The sequence below is a fragment of the Pelodiscus sinensis genome, chromosome 2, assembly GCF_049634645.1.
Source record: "Pelodiscus sinensis isolate JC-2024 chromosome 2, ASM4963464v1, whole genome shotgun sequence".
Taxonomy (NCBI): Eukaryota; Metazoa; Chordata; order Testudines; family Trionychidae; genus Pelodiscus; species Pelodiscus sinensis.
Genome location: NC_134712.1, coordinates 45,334,301 through 45,348,757, shown reverse-complemented (window position 1 = coordinate 45,348,757; position 14,457 = coordinate 45,334,301). Strand labels below are relative to the sequence as shown.

At 40.8% G+C, this 14,457-nt stretch overlaps 1 protein-coding gene across 1 annotated transcript in view; it reads right to left on the bottom strand.

Annotated features, from left to right (window-relative positions):
- CNGB3 (cyclic nucleotide gated channel subunit beta 3) overlaps nucleotides 1–14,255 on the bottom strand; it is a 110,787-nt gene extending 96,532 nt beyond the window's left edge. The window contains exons 1-2 of the mRNA XM_014581634.3: nucleotides 14,136–14,255; nucleotides 7,417–7,492 (exon numbers count right to left, since the gene is read on the bottom strand). Of these exons, the coding sequence (XP_014437120.1) occupies nucleotides 7,417–7,492; nucleotides 14,136–14,255 (196 nt within the window). The remainder of the gene's footprint in view (nucleotides 1–7,416; nucleotides 7,493–14,135) is intronic.
- Between the last annotated feature and the right edge of the window lie 202 nt (nucleotides 14,256–14,457).

The following is a 14,457-nucleotide window of genomic DNA, read 5'->3' as shown; positions in this document are numbered from 1 at the left end:
ACCCTCCAAGGTGCTTAGGTGTGGCTCGGCTCAGCCTTTCAGTGTCTGTTCCCTAGGTGCCCAGCCAACTAAGGGAATCCTCAGCCCCAAGCTAACCTGATACCATGCATGGGGGGACTTAGGTGGCTAAGAAAAGGATCCTCATAAGCCAGCAAGTTGAGCAGCGGGAGGCATAACCAGCCAGGAGTGAAATGCTGAGGAGAAGGTGGGGAGATGAGAGGGTTAGGTGCTAACAAGCTGACCAGGTATGCCTGGCTGATGGGAAAGAGAGAAGCACTGCCCTCGTCCCTCCTGATCCATCTTAGGATTCTCAGCCAGGAACTTTCTTGTGGAGTTAGGTACCTAATTAGGCAGATCAGCAGCATAGATAGCCAGTGTTCTAGCAGCTGAAACAGGCTTATACTCAGTACCTCTCTCCTGCTCATCTAATGGCTAAGTCTACACTTGACAGTGCTGTAACTTTCTGGCTCAGGGGTGTGAAAAACACCCCTCCCTCCCACGTGTAGCAAGTTACAGCACTGTAAAGCACTGGTGTGTACCAGGCTACTTGTGAGCTCTCAGTGCTGTTAACAACTTCCTTCGTGGAGGTTGTTTACATAGAGCATTTGTTGTGGCCACACTTTTAGTTTAAAGTTCTGCTACAGCCGTGCTTTAAAGTTTGAAGTGTAGACAAAGCCAATGTTTCCTTGTGTCCCAGGCTGTATTGTGTGGTGTTACCTCCTCTACCTGCTATCAGCCCTCCTGCTGCATAAGATGCTGCAGGTACATGAGAGCGGCCATACTGGGTCAGACCAATGGTCCATCTACCCCAGTATCCTGTCTTCTGACAATGGCCCATTCCAGGTGCTCCTGAGGGAAACCCTGCTGGTGAACAGAGACTAGGGATGCCCAGAACGTGGGATTGTATCTCTGCCCATCTTGGTAAATAGCTATTGATGAACGTATCCTGGATGGGATCAGATATTAAGATGCACAGAACATGCCTACAGGATTGAGCCTGGCTGGGCCATAAATGTTCTGCTTGGTCTGAGAATCTCACTTTAGGGACTCTGGGGCACGAACTCGACACTTTAGCAGCAGGGTAGAATAGTGGACACAGGCAGAGAGGTTTGTAAATGCTTTTGAGGCTCTGGGCCAAAGCATCTGGATTTTTTAAAAACAGGCTAAAAATGCTTCTCCCTACCTTTGCAGTCGGATAACTAAGGAATAGCTGAATGCTTTTTTTCTGCTACTTTCCAAAAAAGTCCAGCAATTAAAGTGTAAATTCTGCAGAACATGGACGGTCTTCCTATGTGTCTGTACAACACCTAGCACAGAAAGGCTTCAGTCCTGAGGCCTGGCCACCCTGCAGCACAAGTAATAAATGGTGGTTCTGAGACACTGCAGCCTGGTGGGTAATAGTTTTGAGACATGTGTGTGATTAAAAGTAGGGTGTGGGAATGGAAGTCAGATTGTGACAAGCACATCCCTGGGGTGGATGGATTGTGCCTCCCAAAGCACAGTCCCTCTTGAAGTTTTCCAGTGCTCAGAAGGCACCTTACTCTACAATGGTGCAAACTTGTCCCAACCGACTGCCCCACCAGCTCCACTGCAGAGTGCAGGCAAGATTGGAGCTAAGACCTTCCTTGTCCTTTCTCCCACCTTTTGGAATGGTGGGTTCCCGGGCTGCCTGAATACTCATAGGATCAGCTCTGCCTGATTTAGAGTTATTCCAGGTCCTAGGTGAAAGGTACACAGAAGATGCTTCGGATGCCTATGAACACAGTTGCACAGTTTAGACCTATATGATTATAGTGTGATGTAGCTATATTTCATTTTGAATCAGCTGTATGTTATGTTTTACTGGCTAATTCTAAAATGTCAGCATACCTGCCTATGTGTTTGTCTTTGGTGAGGAGAAAAATTGCATTACAAGAAACATCTGCAGTAGGTGTGCCATGTTCATTACAAATGTACAAATGTTTTACCTTCACACTAGTAATGACATTTTGAAAATGAATACTTTAAATCAGCTTTATCTTTATGCTTAAGAAATTCCTGTAAAAAGGACATCTTACTAAATATACTAAACTCATGAGTCTGAAAGTACCAAACTTCTAAACTTTATTACTAACATTAATGTTGGCAGCCTTTATTTAGGAACATTTAGTTTTGTTTTCTTCCAGTCCCTCAGTATAAGAAACCTAAATGGATTGAACTATTTCTCAACAGTTGAGGGAAACACAGAAGAGATTGAGCAACCAGGAAAAAAAACCATATCAAATAAGATGCAAAAATATTTTGAATAGTTCCTTCTTTGTTCAGTAGAACATAGCTGTAAAGATTGCTTGGAAAACCAGTTTAGATTTGTACCTGAGAGCAAAAAATAAATCTGCTTTTAGTTTCTAGAAAGATTAAAATGCTAGACAGCTTAACTATGTATGGTAACACTTTAAAAGCACAGTTTGAAGTGGAAACTAAATTGCATTGAGGTCAGAGCCTCACTGCCAGAGGCTAAGTATTGGCAGACTGGGAAAATGGCTTTCTGAACTACAACATTCCCTTTAAACTATAGCCACAACACTCAAAACCAGTGAATTTTCAGCATCCCTACTATGTGCTAATTGCAGCATATTATGCCTAAATAACTTTTAAAAATCTTGCTCTGGTACATGACTTAGGGCAGGCATGTCCAAAGTCCGGCCCGCGGGCCAATTGCGGCCCGTGTTCCGGTTTAATACGGCCCCCCAGGTAATTTGGCAATATCTATCTTTTATGGCCCCCAATGAATCCATATGTATTGAGATGAATACATTGTAAAATCTCAGTTAATGTCAGTTGGTCTAAATCAGTTATAAATATATTTGGACACAACATGTATACTTGGTGTTATGTTCCTGTTCATATTTTTTGAACTTAAAAGTTGACAGACAACCTTTATTACCAATAATATGTAATGTACTTTACAATGTTCCTGACATATATTTCAGCTTCCTGGATTTTTTTTTCATCTGGCCTTCAGATATGAAAGGCAGAGTGATTTAACACCTGTTTAGATTTGTCATCCATGTGACGAAATGAAAAGTATGCCGTTTGCAATAAACTTTGCATAAAATAGTTAATTTGCATTTAATTTTAATGGTTCAAAGAATGTCAGGCAAAATGGTCGGCCCTCACGCATGTTCACTTCATCAAATCTGGCCCTCTTTGAAAAAAGTTTGAACACCCCTGACTTAGGGTATGTCTACACTGCATTCCTCTTTCGAGAGAGGAATGCAAATGCGGAGAAACGAAATTGCAAATTAAGAGCGGATTTGAATTTCCTGCGCTTCATTTGCATAATCTTGTCTGGGCGCTATTTTGAAATACCCTATTTCAAAAAAAGAAACGCTGTCTAGACGTAGTTATTTTGAAAGAAAACTCTTCTTTCGAAATTACCCTTAAACCTCATTTTATAAGGAGTAAGGGTTTTCTTTCGGAATAACCGCATCTAGACAGCATTTCTTTTTTCGAAATAGGGTATTTCAAAATAATACCCGGACGTGATTATGCAAATGAAGCATGAGGAATTCAAATCCGCTCTTCATTTGCAATTTCATTCCTCCGCATTTGCATTCCTCTCTAGAAAGAGGAATGCAGTGTAGACATATGCTTAGAGAGCAGGTTCATACTGTAGTTAGGTACCAGAATGAGATTCAGAAGAACTTAATTCAGTTTCTTTCTTTGCCATGGATTTCCTGTGTGACATGGGAAAGTCACTTACTTGCTTTGTACCTTAATTTCCCAAGTTCATTTGGTTCATATGAGGATAAATCAATACATTATTGGTAGAGGTTTAGGTAATACGTTTATGAGGGTCATAAAATTATCTAGATACTTTTAGTAAGTTTGAGGAGGAGAGAGCTAGCTATTGGAAACATACTGAATAACTTCAAGAATCCTTTCTTGGCATGGTAATCTATACACTTGTATGACTTCCCTGGAGGGGGAACTTTGATTCAATGAATGTTTGAACAAATAACCTAGAAAAAGAAGGCAAGTGGAGAAATTAATGTGGCTGAAGTGGAACAATCAGCAAATCAGCCAGTCTTAAATGACGGTACAAATTCAGTCCTCATCCTTAGCAGTTATCATGGCTCAGAAAATATTCCGATTAAAAATCAAGCCTGGATCTACAATGTACACAAAACAGAAATCTGCTCTGAAGAGAGGAGGTTTATTTTCTTATCATTTAGCTTGCTGCTGATGTGAAAAAGAAGAGAGAAATTAAACAACATTTCATAGCGGCAGGAGTGAAAGCAAGTAGATTAAACACAGTTAAGTTCAGTGTAATCTTGAATAATAAAACATTCATTTGAAGGGATCAGAGGACTGCATTTGGAAAAATTTGCATTTGCATGTTGGAAAAATTCTGTGAAAAGTGTAATGGAAAAGAGGATCAGGAATTTGAATGATATTTAAAAGACTCTGAGACCTTTTTCTCTGAGCTGTATCACATTAGCACTAAAATACTGCACTTGCTAAATATTCCTTAGAATATCAGCCATATTTTTTAAAGTTCTGGACTTTGATATTCTTTTGGGATATATTTTTTGGATGTGCACAAATGAATCAGGAGGAACTAAGTCTATTGTCAAAAGTCACTAAGGGTATGTCTACACTACCACCCTAGTTCGAACTAGGGTGGTAATGTAGGCAACCGGAGTTGCAAATGAAGCCCGGGATTTGAATTTTTAAATGTCTGCTAGTGCGGACTCTGTGCCGCGTGTAGCCGCGCGGCACGGAGTCCGCACTAGCGGACATTTAAATATAGTGCAAAGAACCAGCGATGCAATAGTATGGTCAATCAGTTAAGACAGCTAGTAAATATGCAAAGAAATAGCAATATGGATCAATTATGTGGAAAATCTGTAATTAGATGAATCGGAATCAGTTATGGAGCAGATCAATTATGCAAAGAAATACAAAGCAAATTAAAATGGGAAGACAATTGCTTATGGATCAAAAATACAGAGGATTAATTACTGAGCAAGTGAGTTATATAGAAGCCAGCTAAAGGAATTAAGTTATGGTAATGGATAGTCAGCAAGGAAGTTGAATATACCAGGTGCTCTTGAGTGAAGTGAATAGCCAGGTACTAATGAAAAAGGTTATAAATATTTATCCTGCTGAGTAGCCAGCTGTGCTGGAACACTGTACTGCCCCAGATGACAGCAGGAAGCAGCAAGGAGATGGGGGCAGATCCTGGCTACAGGAGGATGTGCTAGTAGATACAGGAGAGGTCCATGTGACTTGCCTGCAGTTCTGCTTAATCTCTATTGCCTAGTCAAATTTGTGTTTAACTGTAAAGGGCCAAGCATCTATCCCCTCATTACAAGTTTTCCACAGACTTTCTAGACTTTTGACTCTGTCCATCAGCAGTAACTAGAGACCTGTCCCAAATCCCGTTAGACTTTATAGAATCCTTTCTTTTATCTTCAGTGGGCATTGGATCAGGTCCTACAGCACTTAACACCTGTCGGAGCTACTCCTTTGCCTTACATGGTGTGGGCATATGACACTGACTATGGCAGTAAGCAACAATTAAAAAACAAAATGTAACGTTTTGTGGAGAATTTCCTGGGTTTTCTCTGCACTGACAACTGTGGTGCCTATCTGTGGACAGACAGCGAAGAGTCCCATGGCACCTTATAGACAAACAGATTTATTTGGGCATAATCTTTCATGGATAAAAACCACTTTGTCAGACTCATGCATGAATCTGTCAGAGACTTGGTTTGCCTGTTTTATTTTGATTGTACCAGAAACCATGCCAGTGACTTTGCCTATTTTATTTTGATTGTACAAGAAACTCTGTGTACAAATCTGAAATCCCAGATGGGTTTTTTTCATGCATGCATCTGACAAAATCTCATTGTCTTTGCAGATACAGACTAACTTGGTTACCCCTCTGAGACTTATCTGCATACAGTCATCAGATAATGACACATACAAAATCATACAACATCACTATTTGCTGTACATATCAAGGATTACACAACTAGAGTCTCTGTCTGGGGTAAAAATAGGCATTTGAAAAATTAAAATATGGCCTGCAGCTGGCTGAAATTTGTCCTTAAGCATCCTCCAGAACATTATTGACAGAGCAGCAGCAGAATGTGAACACATTGGATGAAGTTCTAGTTGCACTGCAGAGCTACAGCAATGTGCATAGAGTGCATTTGATGTAGTACCCTTCTATGCTATCACTTTGTTTATTACAGAGAAGTGGTAGCTCAGTACTGCAATGAATAAGGTTTTGCATTAAATTCGGCCATGAAAATAAGATCAGCTTTTGGATTGCAAAAAAAGGCATTTGCCTGAATCAATATTTCATTTTTTCATGGGTTAACATCTGTGATTTAATGTTGCTAAAGAACCACATCACATGTTAGATTTTGTTTTTTAATTGTTGCTTGCTGGTATAGTCAGTGTATATCAGATTTTGTTTATTAATTCATGGCTGAGTTCTACAGCTATCTCAGAGCAGAATGAGCACGTTGAATGACTCAATTATTTTTTCCTTCAATTTTATTAAAATGTGTGTTATGAAGAGAAGTAACTAGTAACATTGCTTAAAATTATGCAAAATGCAAATAAGGATGGTTCCTTAGTGTCCTCTTCCTGGGCTTCTCAAAGCTTTCAGGCATTATACTCCTACATTCCAGTCCTGGACATCTTTTGAATAGAATCTGCCAATAATACCAGACTGGGAGGTGGGTCTGTGACATGGATAAATATCTACTATGCACACCATTAACTTGATTTTTTTGGGTCAATATGTGATTTGAATTCAGAATGGGAAAGGATAGCTACCTATTTTGACATTAAATTATTCTTTAAAATAAGCATGATCATAAGTACATTTAAGGGAATGCAGAATTCCTTCCCAATTTGATATTCACAAATGCTTTAAAGTGAAGCTACATTATGAATAAAAGAAATGAGTCTGAAGCCAAGGAGAGAGAGCTGGAGTGATGAGGTATATGTGAGTTATCACTGTAGCCGTGTTTATTAAACCCACATGAATAGAGGAGATCATCTAAAGATGGGCATAAAGGAAGAAAATGCGGAGCTAAAACCAAAAGGACATTGGAGAGGAGGAATTATTGCCCAAATCTGAAAGGTCAGTGAGATAAGAAGAAGGAAAGAGAGGATCATGCCAGTAAAGAATAGAATTTTGTAATAGCTTGTTATCAGTTTGAGGTCAATGGGATTTGAAGAGGCTTACCCCCTCACAAGAGGATCTAAGCATGTGCCAGTACTTGGCACCCTGTGGGGAAAAAACTCAGTTTTTCAAAGGAACTTTGATGCCCAAATACATATTGTCACCTACTTTCTATTACCTGAATATTGTACAGGCATAGACCTGCTTCAGTTAAATGGAACATTACTGACCTTGTTCGTTTGGTTCTGGTTGTGCAGTATTAGTGGTCTCACTTTTCTGTGGATCACTTTTGTTTTTATTTTCACCCTTAAAGAAACAAACAGGAGTATTTAAAATGTATTTTAGGAAAAGCTCTGGTTCTGGCATAAAAATATGTGAAAATTCACTTAGCTGCCTTTGTCTCTTTCAACCATCTTTATTCCTATAACATATCTTTTTGCTCTTGAGACATGCATGTGTGTATATATGTTTGTATTCTGTACATACAAAAAACCTCCCAAATACTAGAATACATATTTATATGATTACTTGAAGGAACATAGTGTAGAGAGGCATGATGGTCAAGTGGTTATAGGGCTAGAAAGACCTAGGTTCAATTCAGTATTCTTATAGGGTATGTCTACACTACAGTGTTATTTCAAAATATCTTATTATGAAATAACGTTTCTACACATAAAATGCATTTTGAAATAGCATTTTGCTATTTCAAAATAGTGCATCCACACTGAGTGGACTTTGAATCACATTTAAGACTGGTTCAGGTCAGGACTTACTGTGTGGGGCTGTTGCCTGAGGCTATCTGAGGTCTGTACTTAAAGGCCTCCTCCCCCGCCCCCCCCCGAATAGCCAGTTCTCAGGTTTCCCTGCTTGCTTGTCTACTCAGGACACCACTCTGCAACATGGAGCCAGAGCTGGCCCTGGGTCCTTTGGTGCTTCTCTTGGATGCGTTGCTGCGAGCCTGGCTGAACTTTCTGCAGGCTGCCATCTGGGAGCTCCATCGGGGGCAGTTAGTATCCAGGAGGCCCTTCAGGAGAGCTTCTACCCTGAGGAGCACTAAAAGCCTCCCTGGTCTGCCCCACTGGGGGCTTGTGCCTCATTCCTCCCTCACGTCCTTCCACTTACCCCTCCCTAGCCCCAGTTCCTGATGTCAAACAAAATACATGGATTATCATGAACACAAACTCTTTTTATTTAACAAAACTGGGGGGGAGGGAATGAAACTCTGGTGAGACTGGGGAAAGGAGGCAAGAGAGGGGAGAAGAGAGAGTGGGAGTAGGGAGGGGGAAACCTGGGAGGAGGGAGCTGGAAGGGGGAAGCAAGGGGAAGAAGGGGGAAGGGAAGCTCACGGCTCAGAGTTGGGGGTCTCGTCCAACCAACTTGATTTTCAAGCAAACCTGCTCCTGGGTTCACATGTGGCCTTTAGTGGCCAGGCTGGCAGCTATCCTGCCATAGACGGCCGCATTCCTCCATCTAGTGTGGAGATCATGGATGTTGGGGGCATCCCCCCCAACCCTGAATATGGTCCATGATCTCCACTCTGGACGAGGAAGGCGCCTGCCTTCTCCAGGCCCTGACAGGAGAGCTGGCAGACTGCTTCTGGGGAGCGGTGGAGGGCTGGCTGCCAGTGGCTTGCTGGCTCATGTTTTGGGGCCACCGGGTCGGGGCAGAGACTGTTAGCTCTGGACTGGCAGGCTTGGAGCTGGCACAGGCACTATGGCCAGAGTCTACCCCTTTAAGGGCCCTGGGGAGTGGGGGGAGGGAGAAAAGCATTCTTGGTTGAGGCTGGAGTGGCCACCAGGGCACCCTGGGAAGGCTGGAGGCCCCCTATTTCAAAATAAGTGTCTACATAGCACTTAATTTGAAATAGCTATTTCAAATTTGATGTTATTCCTCATAGAATTTGGTTTACCAAATTCGAAATAAGTGCTCCACTATTTTGAATTTTTTTCAAAATAGTGGTTTGGCTGTGTAGATGCTAGAAAAGTTATTTCGAAATATGGGCTGTTATTTCGAAATAACTTTGCTGTGTAGACATACCCATAGAAACTTCCATGGTGAACTTGAGCAAATCACTTAGCTATGTCTGCATTAGAATTGGTAGGAGTGAATCTCTGCTAGAGGAGATGTGCTGTAATCAATCTAATATGATACACACAGATGTGGGGGTGGCACTAGCCACCCCAAGTACATTTCTATCTGAAACTACTCATGTATACTTAAGGCTGCTTGTGCATTGGCACTTCTATTTTTAACATAATAGCTCAATCAGAAATTAGCTCAATGTATACATGTATACACCTAGTCCATGCTTTGGTTTCCCATCTCTTAAATAGATATACTACTACTTTCCTGCCTCATGGGAGGATAAATACATTAGAGACTGTGAGGCATTCAGATATTATGGTTTCAGAGGGGTAGCTGAGTTAGTATGTAACTGAAAACTTTAAAAAACAATGAATAGTCTAGCAGCACCTTAAAGACTAACAAAACCTGCAGATGGTATCATGAACTTTCATGGGTACAACCCACTTCTTCAGATGACTGGAGTATTAGAAATCCAGATCCAAAAATAAATAAGGGAAGGTGGAAGGAAAAATGAGGAGGAAAAAGAAAAAAAAGAGAAAAAAATAGTGAATTGGATTGTTTAAGTTTCGAGAGGCTGAAAAGAACTATTTGCACTTCTATAAGTGCCCATTGTTTGGTTGGTTGGTGAAGTCACTAGGGGTATGTCTACACTAGCCACCCTAGTTCGAACTAGGGTGGCTAATGTAGGCATTCGAACTTGCAAATGAAGCCCAGGATTAAAATATTCTGGGCTTCATTTGCATGTTCCCGGGCACCGCCATTTTTAAATGCCTGGTAGTTCGAACTCCGTGCCAGCGGCTACACGCAGCACGGGCTAGGTAGTTCGAATTAAAGCTCCTAATTGGAACTACCATTACTCCTCCTGCAATTTAACTTCATTTACAAGTTTGATTCTTACTAGAGAGGAATGAATGAAGATATCGGCTGCCTCGCAGATTACCTTCCACATCCCCTAGGGTATGACTACACTAGCCACAAGCAAGAAAGTAAAACTTAGAATGGCAATAGGGAAGAATGGGTTTTTCTGGGAGGAGAGAGACTGAAGTGAGAGCAAAAATTAGGCACCATACAGCATATACAAATGAAAATTTTTGGTTTTGTTTCAGATTTTTTTTAAAGTTAACAACTTTTAACATTTATTTTTGGGTTTGTTTTGAGTATACAATGAAAAATGGGATGGTTTCTTATTTTATTTAGACTGTTTGTCCAACCCTAAGTTGGATCACAGGATCTTCATATTCTGAGAGTTTAATTCTTACAGCTTGGGAAACAAACAAATATGTACAATTCCATTTATAAAGAATCTGTACTTTATCAGGATAATGGGGGGGGTGGTATAGAAGAACATGAGCATTTTGTTTGCTTATCACTTGCTAAGGTTAGATAGACAGACTTTTGCTGCACAGGTTGTTTATCCTGTTTCAGGCTTTTGCTCCTCTGGTAAGTGCTGTGTCACAGGGTGACTGTAGCCCTTTAAGAGGCAAAGGGGTCCAGCTCACATGTGACATATCAGCTGCCTCCCAATTAGGCTTAGAAGAGGACAGCGGGGCTTGAAAGGACCTGGAGAGTTAGTCAGCTGAGAGCACAGACAGGAGAAATAAGGAAATGGCTGTTGTGAGCTAATTGGTAGAGACAGTCTGTAGAGAGAACATTGCAGGCTGCCGTGGCAAGAAGGAGGAACTGGTGGAGGGGCTGGCTGCTGGTGGAGGGGCTGGTAGAGAGGCTGGCTGCTGACTTTCCAGTGCTAGAGAGCCAGTGTCAGCTAGCTGAAAAGGGCAAGACTAGGAGGCCAGCAGAAGGGTGAGCCTGCTGATGTTCTTGAGGTAGCTAGTCCATACAGGATGGCTGAAAAGGACTGAGCCATTGGACTATGTTTTGAGCAGAAGACATGATACTGGACACTCCTGGATAGTTTGGCGAGTAGAGGGTCCCAGGAACAAGGGCAGAAAGGAACTGGGAATTGAGTGCTGGTGGTCTCATGGATGTATGACCTGGAAATGGTGTTTCTCAACAGAAGAATGGAAAACTGGTTGTGTGGACTACTGTGTGTGTAAATGTATCTTAACAGTGACAAAGATTGTGCTCTTTTTGTGGCTGGACCTTGGGGAAGCTGAAGCAGAGGTGGCTTGTTGCAGGAGGCTGCTCTGGATGGATCCTCTTTATGAGAGGGCATTTAAGGGTGTAGATGGAAAAATATATTGATACTAAGAACAGATGTGCTAGTTGTAATATGCCAGATCATGAGGAAATGAACTGGTCACACTTAGTTTCTTAAATGGAAAATGGTATGTTGATGCCAGTAAATAGAAGAGCAGAATATGAAGCAAAAACACATGGGCAATGCTCACGCTCACACTCACACATTTGCTATATACACCTTCATTTTCTGTAGATGACAATGTGGAGAGAGGCAGTAACTAGGGGCTTTCTTGCACAGTACTCACTCTTAGTATGTATAAACTTGTTCCCTCGCTATCAGCACTTTACAATTTCCCATTACTTGTTTTTTAAATAGTTCCCCCTTTGTTTGGGGCTGACTCTGGAATTTTCCTTCTAGCTCCTCCTCTTATTAATCTGGCTCTCCCCTTAGGGAGATCAGCCTGATCTGTATTGCTGGAAACAGTGTAAGAGCCTTCCCGCAGTGGAAACTTTCCTGGGGGTAAATACAAGACAAAAGAAACCTTTCAGACTTGTATATAAGAAATCTTGTGGCTACCAATATCAGAAATAGAAAATTAAGGGCACAACACAAACAGCCTCCTTTCTCCATTCTTCAGGCCAATTAAAGGTACAGTAGCACTGCTCCTGAAAGCAAAACCAGCTCTACAAGGCCAAACTACCCATGGGGCAAATCTCAGTATAAAATACAGGACATTGTTACCCACCACTGCTGGTAATGCATGTACCTCAGCATGACCACAGTCCCAATGGATATATAATAATTAATATATAATATGAAATAGTGGGCTAATAGTAGTGATGGATGTACTTCTACATTTTCATACAAAATATGTAGACTTTATTGCCTATCCAACTTGTATTATCAATTAGTATGAATCACTCCTGGTCTTTGTTCCTACCAGTTAAGCAGTTCCTATGGGAAAAGAGGGAGGAATACCTAAGAGACTTTGCAAAATGTGATACACTCTACAAAATAGGTTCTACTGGGCCTTTTGTAAATGACCTGTAGAAAATCAATGGATCGAAGTGGAGATCTTACATAATGCTGTGGCACTGGAGTAGGAAGTAGGGCGCACATCTGTTGTCATTACTGTAAGGGACTTCCAGGGGAGTGGACTACTACCCTACCTCAAAAGGAAATCAAATGACAGACTAGGACCAGACTGCCTCATCACCACTGAAGATGAGATAAGATACTTGAGGGATGGAAGTCTAAGGCAGCTGGGCTGTAGAGTATCCTCTGTAGCAAATGAGAGACACACAGAATTCAGGACTCTTGTCTCATTATGTATATCCAGTTTAAATGGTGTACACATGGCCTTGACTATGCTGCATCTTGCCACGTTTGATCAAACACATCCCATCTGAGGGATATTTGAGCACAAGTGCAGAACATATTGAGAGCTCACAGAATATGTATTTTAACATGTTTTATCAATTAGGGCCTAAATCTGTTGTGCATCCCCCAAACAGAAAATTATTCCACTTAGTAACATGCTTGTGTGGATTGGAGATCAAGATAAAATACAGGTTGAGCTGCAAATGGGTAAACATAAAAAAAATTTAAATAAGTGAACCTCATTTTCTGAATAGCCTTCCATCTTTGAACATTTTAATTAGTGTCCATTTTAGTCAAAACTATAAAGGTGTTAGGAAGCCTATAGCAGTGCTTCAAGAAATGATGTCAAAGGAATGGTTAACGTTGGCAGAAGTGTTGCTAGCTCTTTAGGGGCCCTAAATAGGAATATTTTGTCCCCCCCCCCACATACTAAAAAAGTTAATGGAGGCCCCCCTAGAGCTGATCGGGGACCCTAAGCAATTGTTTAGTCTGCTTATGCCTAGAACTGCTCTCAACTGTGGTCAGCTTGTTACCTTGTGGAGGTGATGTTGCACATCCTAGAGTGATAAATCACATTGTGGTTTGCTAGTGTTTGGTATACATAGGCACACATTTTTATTTTTGTTACCTGAACAGAATTCTTGATGTTAAACAGTCATTTAATTAAAATAATAAAGGTAGAATTTCCTTTGCTCTCAAAACAGCAATTAAGATTTAGGGCACTGGACTATTTGTAAGCAATTTGTTTTGCTGTGGTAACCACTATCCCAATGACTTGGTTAATCACTGAGTATTTGTATTCTGTCTGTGATGTTACGAGTTATGGCAGGTTACAGCAAATTCTGGATACCAAAAATCCTCATTTAAAAAAGCCAAGTAAATGAATGCTTTTTTGGCCTTAGAAGACCTTGAGTTTTAAAATTTTTCATTAATTTGCAGGGCACAAATAAATTAAAACGCTAAACCAATAGTTGTTTTTAAAAAATATGGAACAAAAAGATTGCTTTTGTGTAGATATCAACTGGAACTATTTTTGTAAAACATAACCAAATTATATTTGGTAACTAAGTTACCTTGTCTTTCCAAGACGTTTTATGGCCCAGTACTCATTCAAAATAGGTTCATTTGTAAAGCAACTAAACCAGAGTGAGCAGTTTTGTGAAGAAAATATAAGGAAACAAAGAGCAAACCAAAAGGCAGCTGGCATTTAGCACAGAAGAGGATATTCAATAGAGTAAGCTTCTGGGAAAAATCTAAGTTTTGGTTATCACTACATCTAATTACAACACAGATTTCTAAGCAGAAACTGAATATTAATGGGTAAGATTAAATACAGTACTTTACCTGTTCTGCACATGGCGGCTGTTGGGGTGGTGGATTAGGAGGGGCCTCTTCATTCTTGGACTTTTCCTCCTCTGGCTTTTGCTTCACTTTGATGAATCTTGCTTTAAGTTTATTGAACATCTTGTCTCCGAGACTGTTCTGAAACCTCTGCTGCTCTTTACTGGCAACAGGGACAGCCTGTAGCTTTTCTTGCCATTACTGTTCAAGCCAATTAGACCTTTAATCAGGGTTTACTTCTGGTTAATGCCTTGAAGAAACTCCCTACGTAGACAGACTGTTCCAGTGACAGCTTTACATGCCATTATTACTTTTGTTTTATATC